Source organism: Bos taurus, chromosome 13 (genome assembly GCF_002263795.3).
Source record: "Bos taurus isolate L1 Dominette 01449 registration number 42190680 breed Hereford chromosome 13, ARS-UCD2.0, whole genome shotgun sequence".
NCBI lineage: Eukaryota > Metazoa > Chordata > Mammalia > Artiodactyla > Bovidae > Bos > Bos taurus.
Genome location: NC_037340.1, coordinates 12,211,724 through 12,235,744, shown reverse-complemented (window position 1 = coordinate 12,235,744; position 24,021 = coordinate 12,211,724). Strand labels below are relative to the sequence as shown.

General features: G+C 38.3%; 1 protein-coding gene across 2 annotated transcripts; it reads left to right on the top strand.

The window, feature by feature from the left end:
* Positions 1 to 519: 519 nt before the first annotated feature.
* Positions 520 to 23,777, top strand: SEC61A2 (SEC61 translocon subunit alpha 2). 2 transcript variants are annotated; one of them, XM_059892749.1, is made up of 12 exons: positions 520 to 658; positions 2,711 to 2,778; positions 3,924 to 3,989; positions 7,228 to 7,306; positions 10,405 to 10,536; positions 10,658 to 10,767; positions 14,605 to 14,758; positions 15,723 to 15,883; positions 16,193 to 16,390; positions 19,680 to 19,871; positions 20,338 to 20,414; positions 22,674 to 23,777. In XM_059892749.1, exons 4-12 carry the CDS (start codon positions 7,246 to 7,248, stop codon positions 22,858 to 22,860), a joined length of 1,272 nt encoding a protein of 423 aa, XP_059748732.1. In that variant the 5' UTR covers positions 520 to 658; positions 2,711 to 2,778; positions 3,924 to 3,989; positions 7,228 to 7,245; the 3' UTR covers positions 22,861 to 23,777.
* Positions 23,778 to 24,021: the final 244 nt, after the last annotated feature.

The following is a 24,021-nucleotide window of genomic DNA, read 5'->3' as shown; positions in this document are numbered from 1 at the left end:
GGGGGCGATGTTCCATGTATGGTTGGGGAATTGAGATCCCTCAAGCTGCTCAGGAAGGCCATAGTAGAAGAGTGAAAAGTTCACAAGTTCTATTAACTACAGACAAATTTCTGAAAACGTCCCAGCAGTTCCAGTAAGATGGAAGCAAAATAAAGTTTTTTTGGGTCATGCGGGCTCTGGAGGCATCTCGGCTCCAGTTCTGGGGATCGAACCCGTCCTGCACTCCTGGGGCGGTCGCTCGGGTTGTGTCCTGACTCTAACCCCCGGGCCTCCTGGGGGTCGAGGTCAAGGAGACAGCCCTTGCTGGACCCTGCGTTCAGAAAGGTGCTCACAGCGGAAAGACCGGGCAGCCTGGCCCCTTAGAGGGTCGCACCTCCTGTGCTCCTCAGAAGGACGCCCACGCCGGCGGTGGCCATGACAACGAGGCCGACGTCATCTGCGCAGGCGGCCTAAAGCCAGGCTGTCGTCAGAGGGTGGGGCTTGGGGGGGGGTGACAACGCGGGTCACGTGGGAAGGGGCGGAGCCTGCGCGGGGCTGGCCGGAGCGTGTCGCGAGCGGGCGCCGAGGCTCGAGCCTGGGACCCGAGCGAAGGCCGCGCCGAGGCCGCTGGGCCCCGCCGGGCCGCCCCAGCCGCCGCCATGGGCAGTGAGTAGCGGTGGTAGGCCCTTCCCGAGGGCGCGGGCCCCGACGGGCCGCAAGCGGGGGGCCGGCTCAGGCCCGGGGTCGCCTAGCCTGTGGGCCGGGGAGGCGCGGGCGTCTGCGGAGGGCGCGGGCCGGGGGCCTCAGCCGAGGCTCCTCCAGCTGTGCGAGGCTTAGCCCGGGCCGGCTGCGGGGCTAGGACCGGGAGGCCTGGGTCTGCGCATCTCAGTGGGTGGCGTGGAGCGGAGGACGGCGCGGGGAGGCCGTTGGTTTTGGGGGCGGGGAGTTAAGGAACCAAGAGACACCTGGACCACTTTTAATTTTTCAAGAGCTTAGGAAACTCATATTTTTATTCCCAAATCACCCTTGGAATATTAGTTGTGATGAATGAAGCTCCCTGCCTTGTTTCATTTTTTAAAAAGTGATGCACGGCGTGTATTTTAGGGGAGGAAAGGAGGCGATTGGTGGCCTAGCGTTTTCGTTAAATTTTTCATTCCAGTCATTCTGTAGCGTTTACTGAAAACTCAACGTGTGTCAGGTCGTATACGCCTTAGGGACAAGGCCTTATATAATGGGAATCTTTCGAGGGCCCTTCCCCAAACCCTCAACACCACGTATCTTCACAAATATACTTACCTAGCTGTTGGGGTGATTGTTAGATGAACGGATTACCGCAAACCCAAGCCGTGCACCCACTGGCCTGCTAACTAGTGGACATTTGCGGAAAGCTTAGAAGGAATAGGAGACCCTTGGTCTTGAATTTGCAGTATGAAGCGTTAAATTCTACAACATAGGAAGAGTGAGGTGGCAGACAAAAAAGCATTGCTTGAACATGAATATTCCAACACAGATGACCATAAACCAAGAAATCTGGGAGGGTAGCTTAGGTTGAAGTGGGAAGGAAAAGGGTTAAGGGGATTCTAGGAAGTTTCCTGATGTGATTGACATTTGTTTTGTAGTAGAGATGAACACTTTGATAATATTCAGATTTGCTTTCCTAGTCGTCTTAAATGGTACTCGGGTAACAAATAACCTGCTTATGAGAATTTATGAATTCCTCTGTCAAACATCAGTGGCCGCCATCACTTTGAGAGATTGTATAAAAAGATCGTATAGTCAAATCAACTATACTTCAGTAACATAAATTCAACAACAACAAGAGCAACAACAAAAAAGATGTTTTAGTCAACTTTTGGCTAACTGGCTGAAGTGTAATTGCTCATGTCAGTTTTAAAACAATTTCATGATGTTAGTACGTAGAATCCTGTATGTGTAAGGGAAGAATGATCTTAACTAATAACCTAGTTGTGGATTTTTGTTTTTCTGCACATTACAGACACTAGCAGAGGCTGAATGATTATCACCTTCATCCTCCAGTTCTTTGGCAGGACTTGACTTCTCAAATTATAGCCATGCCAGAAGAGTGCCTATCCTGAAGTTTGGTCTATCTTACTTTTATACATTATGAGTTGTCTGGGAAAACAGTACTTTCTATTGAAATGTAGTCATCATTCTCTGGGCTGAGGATTGAACATACACAAGTACTTTGAGGTTTTCTTATATGGGAGAGCATCCAAGCAATGAATAGTGACTTAATGAAATGAAGTAGAGATTGTATACAGTACTTTTAAAAACCTGTCTAGGCAATTCCCTGGTGGTCTGGTTAGGACTTGGCACTTTCACCGCTGGGGTGTGATATTTCTCACTTATGCATTTCAGCATCTTTCAGTCCCAGATTGTCAGTCCTGCAGTTTCAGCTCATTTCTTGTACTTGCGTCCTCTTATGGCCCGTTTCCTTCCATGATGCATGTTCTTGTTGGTTGACTGCTTTTGCTCCTTTTGATGTAGAGATGCTGACTGAATTACTCCTTTTCTGTATATGTAAAGGGGTGGGATTCAAGCATGAGGAAGCAAATTACTTTGAAATGGAGAGCATTATGATTAATTCATTTTGGGGGTGGGAATGGGATGGATTGCCATTAAAAGAACATTTGTATTTGATTCTGCAAAAATAAAAATCTTTTTTAAAACTTTGTAATAGGGGCATTTATTCTTTTTTTTTTTTAAACAGTCAAATTTTTAGAAGTTATCAAACCTTTCTGTGCAGTTCTACCGGAAATTCAGAAACCTGAAAGGAAAGTAAGTATAATATTTTTGTAATATAGGGGGTAGCCAAGTGACTTACTCTGTTAAACTAGCTACATTGATTTATTTTCCTCAACCTTTTTCTGGTTGTAACTGGAAAAATGCCTGTTCCTTCTCTTCACAAGAGGCATAAAAGTGAAGAAAACTAGTGTAGACCTTTTAAATCTAGATAGTTTATCTCATGGTTTCCACAGCAACTGTTCTCTAAATTGTAGCATTTCCAAGCCTTATGTTTCTTTGGCCTGTGTGTTAGATAAGATACAGTGTTCTCCTGCCTATTATGATCCACCACACTAGAAATGACCCAGTCTCATGGGTCAGTTTTCACGCATACCAACATACCAACCGTTTCACATAAATGGATCGCAGCTGGGCAGGTGACTACCTCTCATTTCTTGATTCATTCAGTGCAGAGAAAAAAAATCACAAACATGCATTCAAAAGATGGAGACTGCATCCATTTGTTCTTCCATCCATCATTGTGGACTTTTGGAAGTAAGGCATTTCGATTCTAGAAATATTGTTAATCCCAGATGTTCCTCTTTTACTGTACTTTCAATTTCTCATGGAACTAACCAGAATAGGGACCAGAAAGAGATAAGTAAAACTTTTTGTTAAACTGTTTTATAATATTCAGAAATATATTTCTTTTTTTAAGTTTATTTGAGGTTATAAAACAGTTGTTCCCATTACATGTAAGGTATGCTAAGAAACTATAGCTTTTCATAGTCTATGAAATACTCACCAAATAATATTACAGACAGGAAGACAAATACCATATGATATCACTTATTACAATAAGTGATGGCTTTGTGTAGTATGGTGTTAACTGAAATGTGTGAATATTGGATGTGTGTCTTTTTATCCTTTTCAGTTTCAGCTAACATGGTGCAGTGTATTAAGGCCTGCCTGTATTTAAACTATAGTACTTAGGTCTCAGATCCAAGTAAAGAAAGATGCTTGAGAAGTTTAGCTGTTTGCTTTAGCTGCTACTCACTAGGGTGAGAGTATTTTAAGAGTAAATAATAAGAGCATGTCATGATGGAGAATGCTGGTTAAGCCTTAATATGCGTTTTTGCCTTTTTTTTATATTTGCTGTTTCTTGGTTTTGATTGGTAGTTTTGTATTTTGTTGCACAGATCCAGTTTAGAGAGAAGGTACTATGGACTGCTATAACTCTCTTCATTTTCTTAGTATGTTGTCAGGTATGTAACCAAACACTGAATAAATGTCTGTACTGTTATTCTCAGGTCTTGGTTATAATTTGAGAAGCTAATTTTAGTTCAAATAGTAAATACACTGAATTATTTTGAGCATTATCTTTTTAGAAAATTATTTATTGAAGTATAGTTGATTTACAGTGTTTCTGATGTATAGCAGATACTGAATATAGGATATTGAATGGACTATAATTCCCTGTGCAATACAGTATTTGTTTATCCACCCTGTGTATACTAGTTTGCCTCTGTTAATCCAAAACTTACATTTCATCCCTCTCCCCTAGCCCTTGATAACCATAAGTCTGTTCTCTATGTCTATGAGTTTGTTTCTGTTTTATAAATACATTTATTTGTGTTATATTTTAGATTCCACATATAAGTGATATCGTATGGTATTTATCTTCCCTGTCTGACTTACTTCACTTAGTATGATCATCTGTAGGTCCATCCATGTTGCTACATTCTTTTTAACAGCTGAGTAGTATTCCATTCTCTCTCTCTCTCTCTCTGTGTATACAGCCCATATCTTCTTTAATTCATTCCTCTGTTGATGGACATTTAGATTGCTTCTGTGTCTTAACTATTGTACATAGGAGCATCATCATTATACATACAACCCACATCTTTTATTCATTCCTCTGTTGATGGACATTTAGATTGCTTCTTCGTTTCATCTATTGTACATAGGAGAATCATCATTTCAATCTGAGTTGATAGTGAAATGATTCTTCTACTGTGTATTTCTTTTGGTTTCCTAGTGGGTTTGAACATATTTTCTCTTTTTCCCTTAGATTTCAGTTAATGATCTTTATTCATTTTCTTCTTAAGATTTTAAAACTTGGTTTATGACAAGTTTTTATATATAAAAGTGTTAAACCTTTGACAGTTATCATGCAGATATTTTTCCTTTTTGTTTGCTTTTAATCATGTTGTAAATAGCATGTTTTAATTATAAATCCTCCAAAGCCAAACCATTGTATTTGCTTCTACTGACCAGCCCTTAAACATTTTGGGTTGCTCCCATGTCTTGACTATTGTAAATTGTGCCACTATGAACACTGGGGTGAATGTATCTTTTTGAATTAGAATTTTTACCTTTTCTGGATATATACCCAGAAGTAAGATTGCTGGATTATATGTTAGCTCTATTTTCAGTTTTTTGAGGAACCTCCTGTTTTCATTTTACATCAAAGTATAGGAAGGTTCCCTTTTCTCCACGGTAAGATTTTAACTTTTACTTCCTTTACAAATGATATTGAGCAGTTTTCTCATATACTGATTGAGTATTTGTTCATCTTTCGTAAAGTGTTTTCTCCCCAGATCTTTTTCCTGTTAAAAAAAATTGCATTATTGTCCCATTAGTGAATTGTATGCCTTTTAAAATATTTTCTGGATATAAGTCCTTCATCAGATACATGTATTGTGAAGATTTTCTCCTGTATTCATCTAAATAGTTTTAGCTTTTATGTTTTGGTCTATGGTCTGTTCCAAGTTAATTTTTATGTATGGCATGAGGTAAGGTTAGGGCTCATTTCTTTCTGTATGGACAGGCCAGTTGAAAAGGCTATCCTTTCTCCATTGAATTAACCTTGGCATCGTTGTTGAAAATCAGTTAGCCATTTAAGCATGGATCTGTTTTTGTACTCTCAGTTCTGTTCCATTGATCATATTCCATCATTATGGTAAACCATAACTGTTTTGATTACTGTAGCTTTAGACTGAATCCTATAATTAGGTTGTAAAAGTCATCCAACTTTGCTCTTTCTTCTCAGAATGATTTTGTCAGTTTTCAGTCACTCATTTGAATTTTAAAATCAGCTTGTCAGTTTCTTTAAGAAAGCCTACTGGGATTATGATTTTTATTGGTTTGAACTTATTGAATCGTCTAACCCAAGAGTCTGCAAACATTTTTTCTGTAAAAGGCCAGATAGTAAATATTTTCACCTTTACAGCTAGAACCCAAGAAAACTCAAGAAGAAGAAACATAACTTGAGTTATATTACTTGAAGAGTCACATTTCTCGTGACTTTTTTTGCCCTTAATTTACGTATTTTATGTTATTTATTATTATTATTTTTTTGTAATGGATTTACAGAGTTGCCAAGCTGTACCTTTCTGTCTTTCTCATGCTTGGGGATTTCTGCCCAGGACAGATGATTTCTTGGTTCTCTTTCCACTGAATCTCCAACAGGTTTATTTTCCCTTCCCAGATGCAGTTTAAGGGTTTGGGGTCTGTCGTTCTCCATAGTATTTTTTAGCTTGAGAGAATGGAGGGAGGTGAGATCAGCTGAGAGAACTGCCGTAAATGGGCTCGTCTCTCTCATTAGACTTTTGTTAGTGTTGTCTTGTGAGGGTCCTCTACCCAGCAGATGCCATTAGCACCCCTTCAAGTTGGGACAACCAAAATTGTCTTCCTAGACAATTCCCAGATATCCCCTGGGGGACTAAGTTGCCCCAGGTTGAGAACCACTCTTTTCTACTTATTACCACAACATAAACACATCCTGATACTAATATAAGCTTCATAGTATAATTAAAAAGATTTTTTTTCATAGTATAATTTTTAATGGCTGCATTCTACTGTGTATACTGTCTTCAGTCTTACATTTGGAGCATGGCTTTGGCTGTCATTTGTACCCATAGCTTTGCAAAATTATTCTGTGACTTGGTAGTTATATCCTATACTTTAAGGATAAAGAACATTTTCTTTAATTGCAAAAAACATGAAATTTATCATCTTAACCATTTTATTTTATTTTATTTTGCTTTTTATGTAAAGCATTTAATCAGTACCTGAGAGTTTGAAAAGTTTGAAAGTCTAGTCGCTCAGTTGTGTCCGACCCCATGGATTGTAGACTACCAGGCTCCTCCGTCCATGGGATTTTCCAGGCAAGAGTACTGGAGTGGGTTGCCATTTCCTTCTCCACATCTTAACCATTTTAAGTGTGCAGTTCGGTAATGTTGCATATATTCAGATTGTGTGCAGCACATCTCCATACTGATAAGGAGTATTTCACCAGTAAAATTTACTGGTGAAAAGTACTGATTTCCATTGTTTGTATTTTCCCTAAAAAAACTGTACATTTAAAGTATTCTTGTTTGGTTAGAGAACTTGAGAAGTAGTGTTTTTTTAAGTATTGCACATATTGAGTGAATGCATTATTAAGTTCAAACTTAGTTTGTATAATACATTTTTCATGAACTATTTTATGTAATCTTACAGATACCACTGTTTGGAATCATGTCATCAGATTCTGCAGATCCTTTCTACTGGATGAGAGTTATTCTTGCATCCAACAGAGGTGTGTGCTGCTTTTCTTTTGCCTCCATACTAGTGCATCGTCTTATATTTTTATTGAATATTTGTATTTCTTCTGTGAGTGGACTTGTTATAAATCATAGGAAATGACTGAGTGGTTTAAACATAAAACTGAAATTTATTGGAAGGATACTAGTTATTTTTGAAATCCAAAGAGGAGGTAGAATAGCTTAGCCTTGGGGAGAGAGAATCAGACAGTCTTCAGACCTCAGCATCAGGGGCTAGCTGGGAACCTTGTCTTTGATTTAGCTTCAGCAGCTTCTGGGTTCTTCAGTTCTCAGTTCATAATTCCAGGTTACCACAATTTACATCTGACCCAGCCAGCCTTGTTTAGAGTTTCAGGGTTACTTAGTATAGATTTGGGTGCTGGGATTTCCTCCTATGTTGGTATTTTCCTGAGAAAAGAACATTACTGGGAGTGGCTGTGCCATTTATCTCTTTTTTCTTTTTCTTTTTTTTTTTTGGAAGGGATAGCTATATTCTCTGTGTTGTACAATACGTCCTTGAGCCTGTCTTACACCCTGTAGTTTTTAACCTCCCACTCCTCAACCCCTATATTGTGCTCCCACCCCCCAGCCCTACCCTCTAGTTTGTTCTCCGTATCTGTGAGACTGCTTCAGTTCAGTTCAGTCGCTCAGTTGTGCCCGACTCTTTGCACCCCCATGGACTGCAGCACGCCAGGCCTCCCTGTCCATAACCAACTCCCGGAGTTTACTAAAACTCATGTCCATTGAGTCGATGATGCCATCCAACCATCTCATCCTCTGTCGTCCCCTTCTCCTCCTGCCTTCAATCTTTCCAGCATCAGGTCTTTTTAAATGAGTCAGTTCTTCCCATCAGGTGGCCAAAGTATTGGAGTTTCAGTTTCAGCATATGTCGTTCCAATGAATATTCAGGACTGATTTCCTTTAGGAAGGACTGGTTGGATCTCCCTGCAGTCCAGGAGACTCTCAAGAGTCTTCTCCAACACCACAGTTCAAAAGCATCAATTCTTCTGCGCTCAGCTTTCTTTATAGTCCAACTCTCACATCCATCCATGACTACTGAAAAAACCATAGCTTTGACCAGATGGACCTTTGTTGGTAAAGTAATGTCTCTGCTTTTTAATATGCTGTCTAGGTTGGTCATAACTTTTCTTCCAAGGAGCAAGTGTCTTTTAATTTCATGACTGCAGTCACCATCTGCAGTGATTTTGCAGTGAGACTGCTTATTTTGTTATTATATTCACTAGTTTGTTGCATTTTTTAAATTGCACATGTAAGTGATACCATATGGTATTTGTTTCTCTGGTTGACTTATTTCGCTGTTGTTATTTGTTCATTTTAAAATCCATTTGTGAGAGTTCTTTGCCTCTTAAAGATTTGAGCTCTTTGTTACTTGCGTCTGAATATTTTTCTTTTAACTATTATCCTGTCTTTGGCCACATGGAGGTTTCACAGTTGTATCTAATCATATCGTCCATCTTTTTCCTTGTGGTTTTTAGGTATTTTGTCATGTTTTGAAAGGCTTTTTCTCTTCCAAGACTATGAACATATTCACTCCAAGTACTTGTGCTTTTTATCTTTTATGGTTAAAATTTCTAAATATCTGGCCTTTATTTTGTTGGAAGTCATGAGATAGGGAATCTAGGCTTAATTTTCTATACATGTCTAGTCATTTGCCAAGGTCCATTTATTCTTCTTTTCCCTACTGAGTTGAAGTGCCATATTTCCTAAATGAAATGTTCATTAAGTTTGATTGGACTAATTTTTGGACTAGATTTATTTGCAGTTTAAATTTTGGTGATTTGATGTAAAAAGACATCTACCCACCTGCCTACTAGTTTTAACAATGACATGTTTTTATCTCTTTACCATTAAAGAAGTATTTGAAAAACACATGAAGTCCATTTAAGATGAAATCTTTCTCATATTAAAGGCACCTTTTCAGCATTTATAAAAGTCAGGAATTAAGGTTGTGATGTGACAGAACGACCAATGGAAACGTGGTCTTGGCTATATGGAATTGTTAGTTTTGCATATTATCTTACATGCTTGGTGTATTTGGTTTTCTTTCTTTCTTTCTTTTTTTTTTTTTTTGCTAAAAGTGTAATGCTTATTTTCTACAATGAAAAATTTTAGAAAATAGAGGCAAAAAAAAGAAAAAAATTATCCATAAACCCACTGAGTAAAAATAACAATAAAAACATCTTTTTAAAAAATTTATTTTATTCAAAAATAGTTGATTTACAATGTGTTAATTTCTGCTGTACAACAAAGTGATTCACTTATACATTTACATACTTTTTTTTATATATTTCTTTCCATGATGGTTTATAATACGACACTGAGTATAGTTCCTTGTGCTATACAGGAGGACTGGAGCACAGAAGGACCTTGGCGTTTTATCTTTTCTATATAGTAGATTTTATCTGCTAATCCAACCTCCCAGTCGATCCCTCCCACCCCTCTCCCCCTTGGCAACCACAGGTCTGTTCTCTATGTCTGTGACTCTGTTTTGTAGATAAGTTCATTAATAGTACAAGCATCATGATAGCCAAACTAAAATAACAGGAGATGATTTTCCATTTAAATAGTCAATCAAACTCTACATACTATTTTTGAGTACTTTTTCCTATCCAGTATGTCATTAACATTTTTATGCCATTAAATATTCTACAACATTGATTTTGATGACTTTTTATATAATTTTAGATTTTGAATTGAGAGAGACACAACTATTCTTCAGTATCATTTCTTACTAGCTTGGTATTTAATTTTTGGACAGTATATAATTTTAAAATTCTGCATTAAAATGTTTAGTGTAAATTTTAAGAACAGTGATTTTGGACATAAATCTTGGACTATTTCTTTCAAATGGTTTCACAATTTAAGTTTAGAATTTACAGAAATTTACATTTTTGTGGTATTTATAGTAATTTTGAGTCAATGTGTTGTGAGATTGTGTTAATAAATCATTAACAATCTCATTAACACAAATTCTCACTAATCTCTATTGGGTATGTGCTATGCGTGCTAAGTTGCTTGGTTGTATCCGTTGGGTATAGTAAAGATTATTTACTTCTTTCCCCTTCCTTTACAGGAACTTTAATGGAATTGGGTATCTCCCCAATTGTAACATCTGGTTTGATCATGCAGTTGTTAGCTGGAGCCAAAATCATTGAAGTTGGAGATACACCCAAAGACAGAGCCTTGTTCAATGGAGCCCAGAAATGTGAGTATCAGTACAACTAAAGAGTCTTTCCCAAATTTGAGAATTTTGTGGTAAAGGTGTTTTTCTAGTCTTTCTTTACCTTTGGTTGTAAGTATGTCCTCCTTTCCCCCGTTTTCGTCAGTATTTGGTATGATCATTACCATTGGGCAAGCCATTGTGTATGTCATGACGGGCATGTATGGGGATCCTGCTGAAATGGGTGCTGGAATCTGTCTTCTTATCATCATTCAGGTAAGAAATCCAGTTTTTCATACAGAGATAACAAAAACAGTTTTTTTTTGGTAACAATTCTTTAGATGACTAATATAGTCATTTTCTTACTTTTGAATTATTTTACTTAATTATATTTTGATTATTGAAATAACATATAAGTTGTATTGATGTAAAAAATTAAAATTTATTGTAATAAAGTGTAGACGTGTAATAAAAGAATTACGGCTCTATCAGCTGTATTTCACTGATTCTAAGATGCACATTTTGATGTCTCTGAAATCAGGATGTTTTCTTAGACCTGATGGTCTCTTCCCCGTGCTGTCAGCCAGGCAGTCGTCGTGATGGTGGTCACTGCCCGCGTGTGTATGTCAGCTTGGTCACAGCTGTTTGTATCATCCTTACATCACTGGGTTACGTACATTGTTGATACAACATGCTGTTGGGTTTAATTGCTTTTTAAAATGTCTTGCAACAGTCTACTGTGATTTGTTATTGAACAGTTACTATATATAAACAGGCACAGAAAGAGCAAGCTAGATGATAAACATCTAAGTCTAAACTTTTTTATAAGCAGACAATAAAAACTCTTTATAACAGGTTATTGTCATAGTTTAACTGTAGTATTTTTTCCTTTCTTAGTGGCACACATAATAATGTTACAAATAATAGTATCTTGTAATCAGTGAAATACCATATAAGCACACATGTATATATCCTGTGGGTTTTTTAAATGGATATGTTGGAATAGAATTTTTAAAGGCCAGCATCATTTTTCCTCCACTAAGAATCTTAAAATGTGTAAAGTTTGAAGGATATTTGAGGACTCCATTTTTCTAATGCAGTCCTTAAAAATCCTTTGGAGAAGTTACCCAGGAATGCATTGTATTTAAGTTATCTAATAGTATTTACTATATTTTGAAAAGAAGCTTGTGTAAGTTAAACACTGAACATCTAGGGTCCTAGTTATCTAGGAAATGCCTCTTGTTCACTCTATGAAATTAGGATTAATTTAGGAAAACATTTTTTTAGTGGTCAAAAGATTAAGATCAGAAAAATAGTTTAAAACACTCTTTTACTAGTGTGTGTATACATATATGTATATATGTATTGAGAAATGTTAGCATTTTCAATTGGCATGGTTAACCATCTTTTTTAATAGGAAACCTTACATGGGAAGCAAATCATAGTAAGAAGATTGGATAGTGAGTATGAATTAGACCAAGCAGAAAGGGATTGTTGCGGTATTTATATGTTATTCATTAACACATATCATAGGGCTTTTCTAAATGAAGTGGAAATATTTTGTCTTTTTCAGGGGAGGCATTTTTAATGGACTGTAAGGTAGTTTTCTGAGCCCCTAGTGAGTTCCCATTTGGAACAAGGTACATTTCTTTAAAGGATAGCTTTGTCATTATTTCTTCATTTAAAAAACACCTTGAGTGGCAAACTTAAAACCCCTGGGAATTAGAGGAAGAAGTGTTACAGTAGATGGGGAGAGAAGGTCCTCTGGAAACTGGTTTTAGTATCTTTCAGTACTTCAGTGTAAGGATGCTGATACACCAGTTCTTGCCTTATTTTGTTTCTATGATAGCATTCGCTTTATGATCATAGTTAGAATAACCCTGCTCTTTAAAAGACACTCGGAATTGGCATCTATCTAGCTCTTAGAACATTATACATCAGTAAAACTTTTCTAGTGTTTTAGTAAGGGCATATTTATATTCTTAGGAATTTCAGCTGACCACTTCTAGGGTACAGTATTGACTTCTTGAATAGTCAGTTATGAATTTGAATTGATAGAGAAAATGGAGTTAAGCTATTTTAATTTTTCAGTACCAGAAATCAAGGAGGAGTTAAATTTCTGGAAAAAAGCAAATAAAGTGGGTATATACTAAGTTGTTTACATAAATTCAGGTGCACAAATATTTGTCCTGTGGTTAATTCTTCCAGTGTTAATGTATAGAGAAATTTTTCGTGTTTGATGATACATATGGGTAGTGACCCATTGCCTCTTTTTAAGGCATTGCTAACATTGAAAATGTGTGGATTCACTGAAGAGATATGATTGGATCAGTGTGTTTTCACCTAGAGATTTTGAAAACTGTTTGCATGCTGTTATGTAAGGTATTTCTCACCTTAATTATTCTTGTTTCGTTCACATGGTCAGTGTTTTTCCACTATTGAGTTTTGGGATCTAAATAGGGGGTCTTGATTACAGTTTTCAAAAAGAATAGACAGTATCAGTGTGCATGGGACAGGGTAGAGGTAAGTATTATTTGGTCCAAACTGAGTTGTGTGTGTGTGCACACATGCACGCATGAGCAAGGCTGAGATGTTAGTGTTATTTTTATACATACTTTAGAGGTTCATATGTACTGAACACTCTAGAAAAGCATGCAGTTAGTATTCAGGTTTTTATCACTGTTCTAATCAATGAGATGCTTTCAATTCCTGATTTCTCATTCCCTTCTCATAGGCATGCATGCTTTTTTTATTTTTAATCATCATTTATCTTAATCTTTCAGTTACAGAAACCATTTCTCATTTATTTCCCTGTAATTCCTTTGTCCAGTTAGAGAAGCATGAGTTTGTTTTTACTGGATATACACAGATCACCCTCCTGTCTGATGGGCGTGGATGTGAACAGGGTTTTGAAGAATTGCTGCTGTTTCAGAGCTGCTTGTGTGACCTTAGGCAGGTCATTTAATCAGAAATCCATGATAGCACTTTCTGGTTGGCCAGTGGTTTGTGGACCACTGTCATGCTCCATGCGGTGTGGGCTTCTGTATTTCTGATGAGGAGTATGTACCTGTTACATAATCATGGTCAAAATAGCATCTCAGTAGTTAAGTGCTAGCTTGTCTTTAATCTGGTCAGACTGGTAAACTTGGTTTTCAAACAGTAAAGAATTTGTGAGCTCTCTTAGAAGTTTTGAGAATTTTACCTTTTTTACAGTCCATTGAAATTCAAACTGAAAGACTATAAGTAGACAAATTAGGCTCTGTACAGCCATTGAAATGACAACTCAGAAAAAGAGAAAACAGAGAAAATGTAAGGTAAGCATACTTCCAGCGGTGTACTGGGAGGGAGTCGTTTGACCACAGAGGTCACTTGTAAAGCTATGGATTATTTCTGATTGGTACATACTTTTACTGAAATGTCTTCTCCAAGAGGAAAATTAAGAATTTTCAATTTCACATAAGTTAAAGTTAGTATGCTTTCATTTTTTAAAAAAATTATAAGCTTAAGAACCTGGTGAACCCTTAATTGTCTCAGGTTTACATTTTGTCATTGTATGTATGCATTGTTACATTGTTATAATCTGTGGACATATTCATGGTCTACTTTTCAACTCCTTCTGTGTATATTTTATATTATGTATAATACACATATAAAATATATAATACTTAAAAAGTATATCAGCATAGTTCACATGCTCTTCCTTTAATGGCCTGTAATATTGCATCTTGTTATCGTAACATGTTTCATTTGGTTTTTCTCTTCCTTGAAGCTATTTGGAATGCTCTCAGTTTCTTGCTGTCATAAATACTACAACTGTAAACATTTTTGTTTTAGGGTACTTCTCAGTAGGCTTTATTTAAACATTGTAGAGAAATATAAATATACTTTAAAAGTCAAAATGTCAGCTTTAAAATGTGACAACATTTCCAATCCTCTGATTTGCAGAACTGGCTTCCAGTGAGGGTTGAAAGATGCAGAGAATCATAATAGTGATACTGCAATAGCTAGGTTTTAATGTTGAAAATGCCTGTACTTTGAAAGTAGTCTGTGGTGTTCACTGCCCCTTTCTGAATTTATTCTTGCTTCTGCTTACTTGCATTTCTTTCCCCACAGTTGTTTGTTGCTGGTTTGATTGTGCTGCTGTTAGATGAGCTGCTACAGAAGGGTTACGGCTTGGGGTCTGGGATTTCCCTCTTTATTGCCACCAACATCTGTGAAACCATTGTCTGGAAGGCCTTTAGTCCCACTACCATTAACACTGGCCGAGGTACAATGCACAGGGACACAACTGCATGGGTTTGGCTGGATGTGTGCGAGAGGAGCACGAGGTGGGGGAGCAGGTGGACCTCAGACGCCCTGCTTTGCTGTCCCGGGCAGCAGTGGATGGCAGTTGTTCCAAAGCGAATAAGCGGAGATTGGTGGAGTATGAAGTATTACTCCAGAAGGAATATCGAAATTTTAGCCTCTGCTCATTTAAAAATTCAGTGATTGCAAACACTTAAAAAATCTTAATTGTCTAAGCCATTGCTCCAGAAGTCATTAATTTTGACTGATTTCAGCACTTGCAGCAGATGCAAAGGTAGTGGATTAAGACTTTTCAGATGGAGAAAGAAGTGTCATTTATTGTGGCATCAGAGAGCACGAGTGCTTTTGCTGCTCTTCTCCTTGGCTTTGTAATAGCACCTACATTTTGAAACACTTGACTTTCACCTTACCCACCTCCACTTCTCTGAAATGCCATCCGAGATTTGTAATGATTGACGTCTGACCTGACCCCAGCCTTAAGACAAGCAATAGCAGTGATGGCTTATTAATGTACTTGGTAAAGTGAGCTTGAAGGCCAGCCTGGTAGGGGAATGTTGATCTTTTCGTTCTGACATCTGTTTGCTGCTTCGCTGCTGCTTTTCCCCATCTCCATCCCCCTCCCCCAAAGTAAAGGCGAGGCCAACCATTATGAACTAAATATTTGCTTTGGTTTATTCTTCTTTGACTGTTTTCATCAAGAATAGTCTCTTGAGAAAACTTCAAATTTACGCTAACAAAAGGTACATTTGCCTCAGGGATGTCAGTATTTTTTAGAAGCTCCACACATGGCTGTATCATAAAGAAAACTTAGTTGAATTATTTTGACTGCTGTTTTCTGCCCTGTACTGGAGCTTTAGGGTTGCTTGTTGACTTTGGGACAACTTTGGGTGATGAGGCTGCAGCTGATTTCTATCTTGATTCATCAGGTACGGAGTTTGAGGGCGCAGTCATAGCTCTCTTTCATTTACTGGCCACCAGGACAGACAAAGTCCGAGCCCTGAGGGAGGCTTTCTATCGTCAGAATTTGCCCAATCTCATGAACCTCATTGCCACAGTTTTCGTGTTCGCTGTTGTTATATATTTTCAGGTACGTATACCATCTTTGTTGAAGTAAGTGGGGTGTGGATTTTTATTCTGCTCTTAAAGGAGGAGTATGCCATTTGAATATTAGTAGCTAACAAGTCAGCATTTCAGAATCTAGTTAGGCAAAAGGTCCATTGTTCAGTAGACGCTGAGCTGCAAAGTATCCATGGTTATGAAGTAGAGAAGGGTTTCTATTTCTGTGTGTCTGTGTGGAAGGGAGTTTGCTAGCACTGTCTTTGCAGATTTCCTTCTGTGACTGTCCAGATTCGTGCTGTGTGCAGTCCCTGACTCACTCCTGAGCTTCCTTTTTCAGGGATTCCGTGTGGACCTGCCCATCAAGTCAGCCCGGTACCGCGGGCAGTACAGCAGCTACCCCATCAAGCTCTTCTACACGTCCAACATCCCTATCATCCTGCAGTCCGCCCTGGTGTCCAACCTGTACGTGATTTCCCAGATGCTCTCAGTTCGATTCAGCGGCAACTTTCTAGTAAATTTACTAGGACAGTGGGCCGTGAGTATTTCATTATTTATTCTTAAGTATTCAGATTTATTGTAATTTGCATTTCGTGCGTATATTTTTACCTGGAAGAGGTGAGCCATAATTGAAGCACTTGCTGTAACATTTTCAGGTTCACTTATCTATAGCACAGTTTATCATTTATTTGGAACTTGTAAGCTTGTAAGCATTGTGAAACTAAGACTGGCCAAGTACTTTGTATTATTTTACATCTAAGAAGCATTTTCACATCTCATTTAAGTGACCTTTTAGGTTAAGATTACAGTTGCTCTTATGAAAATGATTCCCTGTTTTGTAATCTTACTCCACTCCTGTCTCAAATAATGTTTTTTTCAAAGAAACAATTTGCTGATTATATGGGAGTCTAAAATCGTCCTTTCCTGCCTCCCCTGCGGTTTTTCGTAGTCCGAATGGCAGTAAACTAGTCTGTGATTAGCTGGAGAAAGGTATGTAATTACTAGTGAAGAAAGAACAGAGTTGCTAGAAATGGAATCCAGTAAATTCTGCCTTCCTCTTCATCATAGCTCCTTCTGAAGCACTCCAGCCACATCGTGATCAAGATGTGAGTTATTGTAGATTGAATTTTGACTAGTTAAAATTTTCAACTGACCAAGGAGTATTTTTCCCTCTTAAAACTATAGAATTAGAGAAGAGTAAGATCCTTTATTGTTTTCAGAGTATGTAATTCTAGAATTTGTATTCCCCTGAAGAATTATTTTTTTTTAGTCATTCCTGAAGTATGGTGCTTATTCTGTGCATTTGTCTTAATGTGCTACTTTTGCATTATAAGTTGTAGTGACACAACTTTCTGCTTTTGCTGAAAGCCATTTTTTAAAATATAAAATTTAATAGGATGAGACTGTAACTTGACTGCCAGTTGAAAGAAATAGGATTGCCTTTACCCATAATACAGTTGACCCTTAAACAGTTTGGGCTTCAAGTGTCCACTTAGACTCAGATTTTTTTCAGTAATAAATGCTTCAGTACTGCACCGCCTGCAGCAGGCCGAATCCTGCGATGCAGAGGAGCCATGTACACAGAAGAGTAACCATAACTTATACATGGATTTTGCCTGCGTGGAGGGTCAGTGCCACAACCCCTGCAACTGTTCAAGGGTCAACTAGACTCCTTTTTCACTCATTTTACAGAAATTGGATTATCTGTGGTGGGGGAAAGGGCTGTCCCTCCCCTTAAGAGTTGATGTGCGTACTAAGTAACTTCAGTCATGTCTGACTCTGCGACCTATGGACTGTAGCCTGCCTGGCTCCTCTGTCCATGGGATTCTTCAGGCAAGAATCCTGGAGTGGGTTGCCAGGCCCTTCTCCAGATCTTCCCGACCAGGGGCTGAACGCATGTCTCATTATGTCTCCTGCATTGCAGGAGGGTTCTTTACCACTAGCGCCACCTAGGATAAACTTTGGCAGTAGTTACTACTGTGATAATTTCACAGTAATAAATCTATACAACTACTCAGTTGTATAGATTGTGTTGTGATCTCAGTGAGATTTTCTTTAAAGAGATGATTGGGAAGTTTAATTTGTCTATACAGGCCATTTGATTTGGAATTAGTGATTCTAGGGGCACAGTAAAGGAGTCATTTGGAAATTGTAATTTCAGGAACAAGACATTTTAATCATTGCATCCAAAAATTGCTTGCCCACCCTGTATGCCCAGAACTTTAATTTAATATAAACAAATATATGTTAATCCCATTTCTTTGACTGTAAGAATTCATAAATGTGTAGATAACAAAATTCAATTACAGATATTTATTAAAAGACTTCTTTATAATATCAGAGTTTAGGCAGCAATGTTTTAGTCTTGTGTTAATATTTCATTTGATTCCATTCTTCATGGTGAAGTGAAGAAATGTGTGTGTACTCTTACATAATTCAGAAAATTTCATATTCTAAATGTTATCAGAGATTGATGTAAATGTAACCATATTCCTGTCTTCAGGAAGAGAAGGAAGTCTTGTCATAGTTGTATTACAATGTTTTTTAAAAAATTGCTCTTTTGTTAGTATATTCGCAATGTTTTTTATGTAATAGACACTATGCCAAAGCCTTTGACTGTGTGGATCGCAATAAACTGTGGAAAATTCTGAAAGAGATGGGAATACCAGACCACCTGATCTGCCTCTTGAGAAATCTGTATGCAGGTCAGGAAGCAACAGTTAGAACTGGACATGAAACAACAGACTGGTTCCAAATAGGAAAAGGAGTACGTCAAGGCTGTATATTGTAACCCTGCTTATTTAACTTATATGCAGAGTACATCATGGGAAACGCTGGGCTGGAAGAAGCACAAGCTGGAATCAAGATTGCTGGGAGAAATATCAATAACTTCAGATATGCAGATGACACCACCCTTATGGCAGAAAGTGAAGAGGAACTAAAAAGCCTCTTGATGAAAGTGAAAGTGGAGAGTGAAAAAGTTGGCTTAAAGCTCAACATTCAGAAAACGAAGATCATGGCATCTGGTCCCATCACTTCACGGCAAAAAGATGGGGAAACAGTGGAAACAGACTTTATTTTTTTGGCCTCCAAAATCACTGCAGATGGTGACTATAGCCACGAAATTAAAAGACGTTTACTCCTTGGAAGGAAAGTTATGACCAACCTCGATAGCATATTGAAAAGAAGAGACATTACTTTGCCAACAAAGGTCCGTCTAGTCAAGGCTATGGTTTTTCCTGTGGTCATGTATGGATGTCAGAGTTGGACCGTGAAGAAGGCTGAGTGCCGAAGAATTGATGCTTTTGAACTGTGGTGTTGGAGAAGACTCTTGAGAGTCCCTTGGACTGCAAGGAGATCCAACCAGTCCATTCTGAAGGAGATCAGCCCTGGGATTTCTTTGGAAGGAATGATGCTAAAGCTGAAACTCCAGTACTTTGGTCACCTCATGCGAAGAGTTGACTCATTGGAAAAGACCCGGATGTGGGAGGGATTGGGGGCAGGAGGAGAAGGGGACGACAGAGAATGAGATGGCTGGATGGCATCACTGACTCGATGGACGTGAGTCTGGGTGAACTCCGGGAGTTGGTGATGGACAGGGAGGCCTGGTGTGCTGTGATTCATGGGGTCGCAAAGAGTCAGACACGACTGAGCGACTGAACTGAATTTTGTAAGAGTGAAGGTATTTTAGATACAAAAGTAAATCCTTAAGTTACATAGAATCATAAATTGTAGGTGCTTTGAGCTTAAGACATTGTCATACTTTCTGAGGAGTTTGAAAAGTCACAGAAATGTGACCGTTGATGCTTTTTATTCTTGTTCTGTAGGATGTCAGTGGGGGAGGACCCGCTCGCTCTTACCCAGTGGGGGGCCTTTGTTACTACCTTTCTCCTCCTGAGTCCATGGGCGCCATATTTGAGGATCCTGTCCACGTGGTGGTTTATATCATCTTCATGTTGGGATCATGTGCATTCTTTTCTAAGACGTGGATAGAGGTGTCTGGTTCCTCAGCAAAAGATGTAAGTATTTGGTTTATTTGAAAATGAAAAAATTCATAATTTTTAGGTATCAAATGATAGTTGATACATTTACTTCTGTAATTTAAACTCTTAATTCATACATTCTTCATGAGGTAATGTCACCCCTAAGGAGTTAAAAACTAGTTCCTGAAAAAAAAAAAAAAAAACAAAAACTAGTTCCTGGAAAGTGAAAAATTCTTAGATTTTTACAATGGTTTGTGAACTTCCAAAGCCCAACAAAGTCTTATTCCTTAGTTCCCTTTATGGAGGTGAGAAAAAATAGGTTGGGAAACCTCAGCTTAAGGTACACGTAACGTGCTTGTGCAGCACCGTAGCCAGGGAATGGTGTTACGACAGTGCCTACTTCAGCCTTCTTATACTTTACTTGTTATATATGGAAATCACGTCTCATAGAACCTGGTAGTAAAATAGAGTTTGATTTTAAAAATTGTTTTTCTCTTCGCAGGTAGCTAAACAGCTTAAAGAACAACAAATGGTAATGAGGGGCCACAGAGATACCTCCATGGTTCATGAGCTTAATAGGTAAGGAACCTGTGTTCAAACCAGTGTTTGGTAGGAGGAGGGGAGCAGGGGAGAGGGTATTACATACAGTACACATGTACTTGGCTTTTTGATCTAGCTTTCATTTGCTGCCAGATATTACAATTTTTAAGTTCATATTTGAAGCATTTTTCCTCTGCTTACCACAAAAGAATAAAAATTTAACGCAACATTGAATTATTTTCCACATCAAAATAGACACCTGAATTATTGTTTTAATTGAAATTGTGTTCCTTTCACTACTCACCCTTTGTTAAATGCTGTAGGTCAGAGGTTCCCATTGTTGATTGGCTGCACTAAAAATCACCTGGGAGCTGTTAAAGATTATTGCTATCCCACCTGTACAAGTTGTGATTTACTTTGTCTGCAGTGGGTTCCAGGCAACAGTTTTTTATTTTTTGATAACTTGTTTGAGATATAATTCCAATATCCTGTAATGTAGTCATTTGAAGTATATGGTTTAGTGGGTTGTTTTTAGTATACTTTGAGTGTGTAATGATTACAATTTTAGAAACATTTCCATCACCCAGAAAGAAACCTTGTACCCATTTAGTTATTCCCTATTTCTGCCCAGCCCTCCCAACTCCCAGCCTCAGGCTTTTTATTTTCTATAGATTTGCCTGTTCTGCACATTTCATATAAATGAAGTTATATGTAATCCTTTGTGAATATCTTCTTTCACTTAGTGTAATATTTTCAGGGTTCATCCTTTGTGAATAATATTCCCTTGTATAGCTATAACTGTGTTCAGTTTATCCAGATTGTTTCCACTTTTTGGCTGTCATGAATAATGCTGTTGTGAACATACTTGTACAGGTTTTGTGTGGATGTGTGTTTTCATTTTGCTGAGTGGAATTGTTGGGTCATGTAGCAACAGTGTGTTGAACATGTTGAGATACTGCCAGACTCTTTCAGAGCGGCTGCCCCATTCTGCATCCCACCCCCCGCCACCTCCGAGCATGTCCTCACCAGCACTAGTTCTTGTTTTGATGTTAGCCACCTAGTGGGTATGAGTATTATCTCATAGGTGTGTTCCTTTTTCATTTGGTTTTGATTTGCTTCTCCCTGATGAGTAATGATATTCAGCATCTTTTCATGTGTTAATTAGCCATTTGAGTATGTTCTTTGGAGAAATGTCTCTTCCATCTTTTTGCATATTTAAAAATTGTAATTGGGTTATCTTTTGTTTCTGGGTTTGTAAGATTAAAAAAATTTATTTTGGATGTGTCTTGTCAGGTATATGATTTGCAAATATTTTGTCCCATTCTATGGGTCGTCTTCCCACTTTCTTGATGGCATCCTCTGATGCACAAGTTTTTAATTTTGATCAAGTTCAGTTTTTCTATTTCTGCTTTGTGCTGCTATTGGTGTTTTAGCTAAGAAACCAAGGTCACAAAACTTTATCCTCTTATGTTGATATCTGTGACCACTCTGAGCCAATTTTTGTGTTTGGTGTGAGAAAGGGGTCCAGATTCCTTCTTTTCCATGTAGATACCCACATGTTCCAGAAGCGGTTGTTGAAAAGGCATTGGTATTTTATTTATTTAGAGCATGGACTGGATTATAGAGAATGGTAAAGTGAACCTCTGGGTCCCAGCTGCACCCAGCTTTAGTTGTTACCATTCTCCGGTTCTTGTTTCCTCTACCATCTTCCCCATCCCCCGTCCTTTTTTTTTTTTTTCCTGTCTGGAGTATCTTAAATACAATTGATTGCTTTTTAAATTTTTGGCTGCACTCTGAGGCTTGTGGGACCTTAATATCCCCACCAGGGATGGAACCCATGTCCCTGCATTGGAAGACAGAAGTCTAATTGTTGGACCTCTGGGGAAGTCCCACAGTCCCATTATTTTTAACAGTTCTCCAGGTGATTCCAACATGTTGCCAGGGTTGAATTAAGATCATCCAAATCTTATCACATAAATTTGCTACTTAGGAAAACATTTTGAAATTCACTGTTTATCTAAAAGAGGGAGGTAAAAGGTTACTCACTTACAAACAATATTAAATATTCCAATACTGAAGTGACAGTTGAGGATTCTCCTCTTCTGGCATGAAAATCATGTATTGCCTTTCTTGGCTGTTAACTGGTTTCTTGAAATAAGGGAGCCCGATCATGCCCTTCATCAGTTTTCATCAGCATGTTAACTGGGTGGCCCCAGACAGCCGTCAGTACTGCGGACAGCTCCCTTTAGTTGCTCACCCTTCCGCTGCTCCGCCTGACTCAGGGTTTTTGTCTTCCAGGTACATCCCCACAGCAGCTGCATTTGGGGGCTTATGCATCGGCGCCCTGTCAGTGTTGGCCGACTTCCTCGGGGCCATCGGCTCTGGCACTGGAATTCTGCTTGCAGTCACTATTATTTATCAGTATTTTGAAATATTTGTTAAGGAACAGGCTGAAGTTGGTGGGATGGGTGCTTTGTTTTTCTAAGTGTTCCAATATTTCTTTTTGTGTGTGTGAAAGGAAAAATATTTGGATGCATTGTTTTTGTCAGATAATGCTGGCTCCCCTTTCCTTCTCTCTCAGTTTGTTTTCAAGTGCTGACCATCCCATTCCTGAGGTGGGCACGGAGCTAAGCCTGTGTGCAGCGTTAGTACCAGCTGCCTTAACACTGAAGTTTACATTACTCATTAAAATACATACATGCAGTGTTGCCTGTGATGCTGGAAACCAGTGTACCCGCCTTGCCATGTTCAGTCATGACGGTGAGATGGTGACGTGGATCAGTTTTGCACATGACATTCAAAATACTCAGTTTCCCCCCACTTGTTTAAAAATAAATGTAGTTCAAATTGCCACTTTCCAGTATTTTTGAGCTTATTTAATGAGTTCTGGAGCATTTATATCTAATCTATATTTTAGATATAATTACTTTTTATACTTTTTTAACTCATAGTATCCACGTTCCCACCCTCCCCCATTTTATTTATTCCTCCGCAAAGCAGCCACTCCGTCCAGGTGGGCAGAATCAAGCTTTCAGTCCATCTGTCACCAGAAACCACGTTCAGTTCCTCTGCTTGTTTTCCACTCCCCTTTCTTCCTAGGGACAACACAGCCAGTGCTGTTCTGCAGGATTGGCTATGCCTTTGAATTCCAACAGGTCACTTGAGAATACTCTTCAAGATAATATGCCCCAATTTTTTTTTTCTTAAATTTCTAAAGCAAACATCAAATTCTCAAGCAGTGTCTGTAGTTCAGTGGGGGGTGAACGACGAGTAATTCATGCTAGGAATTTGTGTATGTTGTTGTACTTTACAGCAGCAACATGAGTGTAAACAGTAGACAATAAAATTTTATTTAATAAAACTTTCAGTTGTGTTGGAAAAATAAAGTCTGATATTAAAAGATTTCTAAGATTGCTTATATAGATCCATCGTATTCATACAAAATTCATCCTGAGATATCTACTGCAAATGTATTAGTTGTATCCTAAAAATATGGAGGGACAGTGACCAACAAAATAGCACTTAGTTTTGTGACTGACATTTGGAAAGAACAGGGAAAAAATGTTCTCAGTGTCCCAGTCTCTATCTGAAGCAGCACAGTTTTTCTTATAAGTAATTCATTTTTATTTATTGTGCTTTTTTTATT

What these genes read in the sequence shown, in the direction of transcription:
- SEC61A2 (XM_059892749.1), top strand. Translation starts at nt 7,246, where the DNA reads ATGTCATCAGATTCTGCAGATCCTTTCTACTGGATGAGAGTTATTCTT. An exon ending in GTCTTCTTATCATCATTCAG is followed by an intron (nt 10,768 to 14,604) that starts GTAAGAAATCCA and finishes CTTTCCCCACAG; the next exon opens with TTGTTTGTTGCTGGTTTGAT. An exon ending in ATTTACTAGGACAGTGGGCC is followed by an intron (nt 16,391 to 19,679) that starts GTGAGTATTTCA and finishes CTTGTTCTGTAG; the next exon opens with GATGTCAGTGGGGGAGGACC.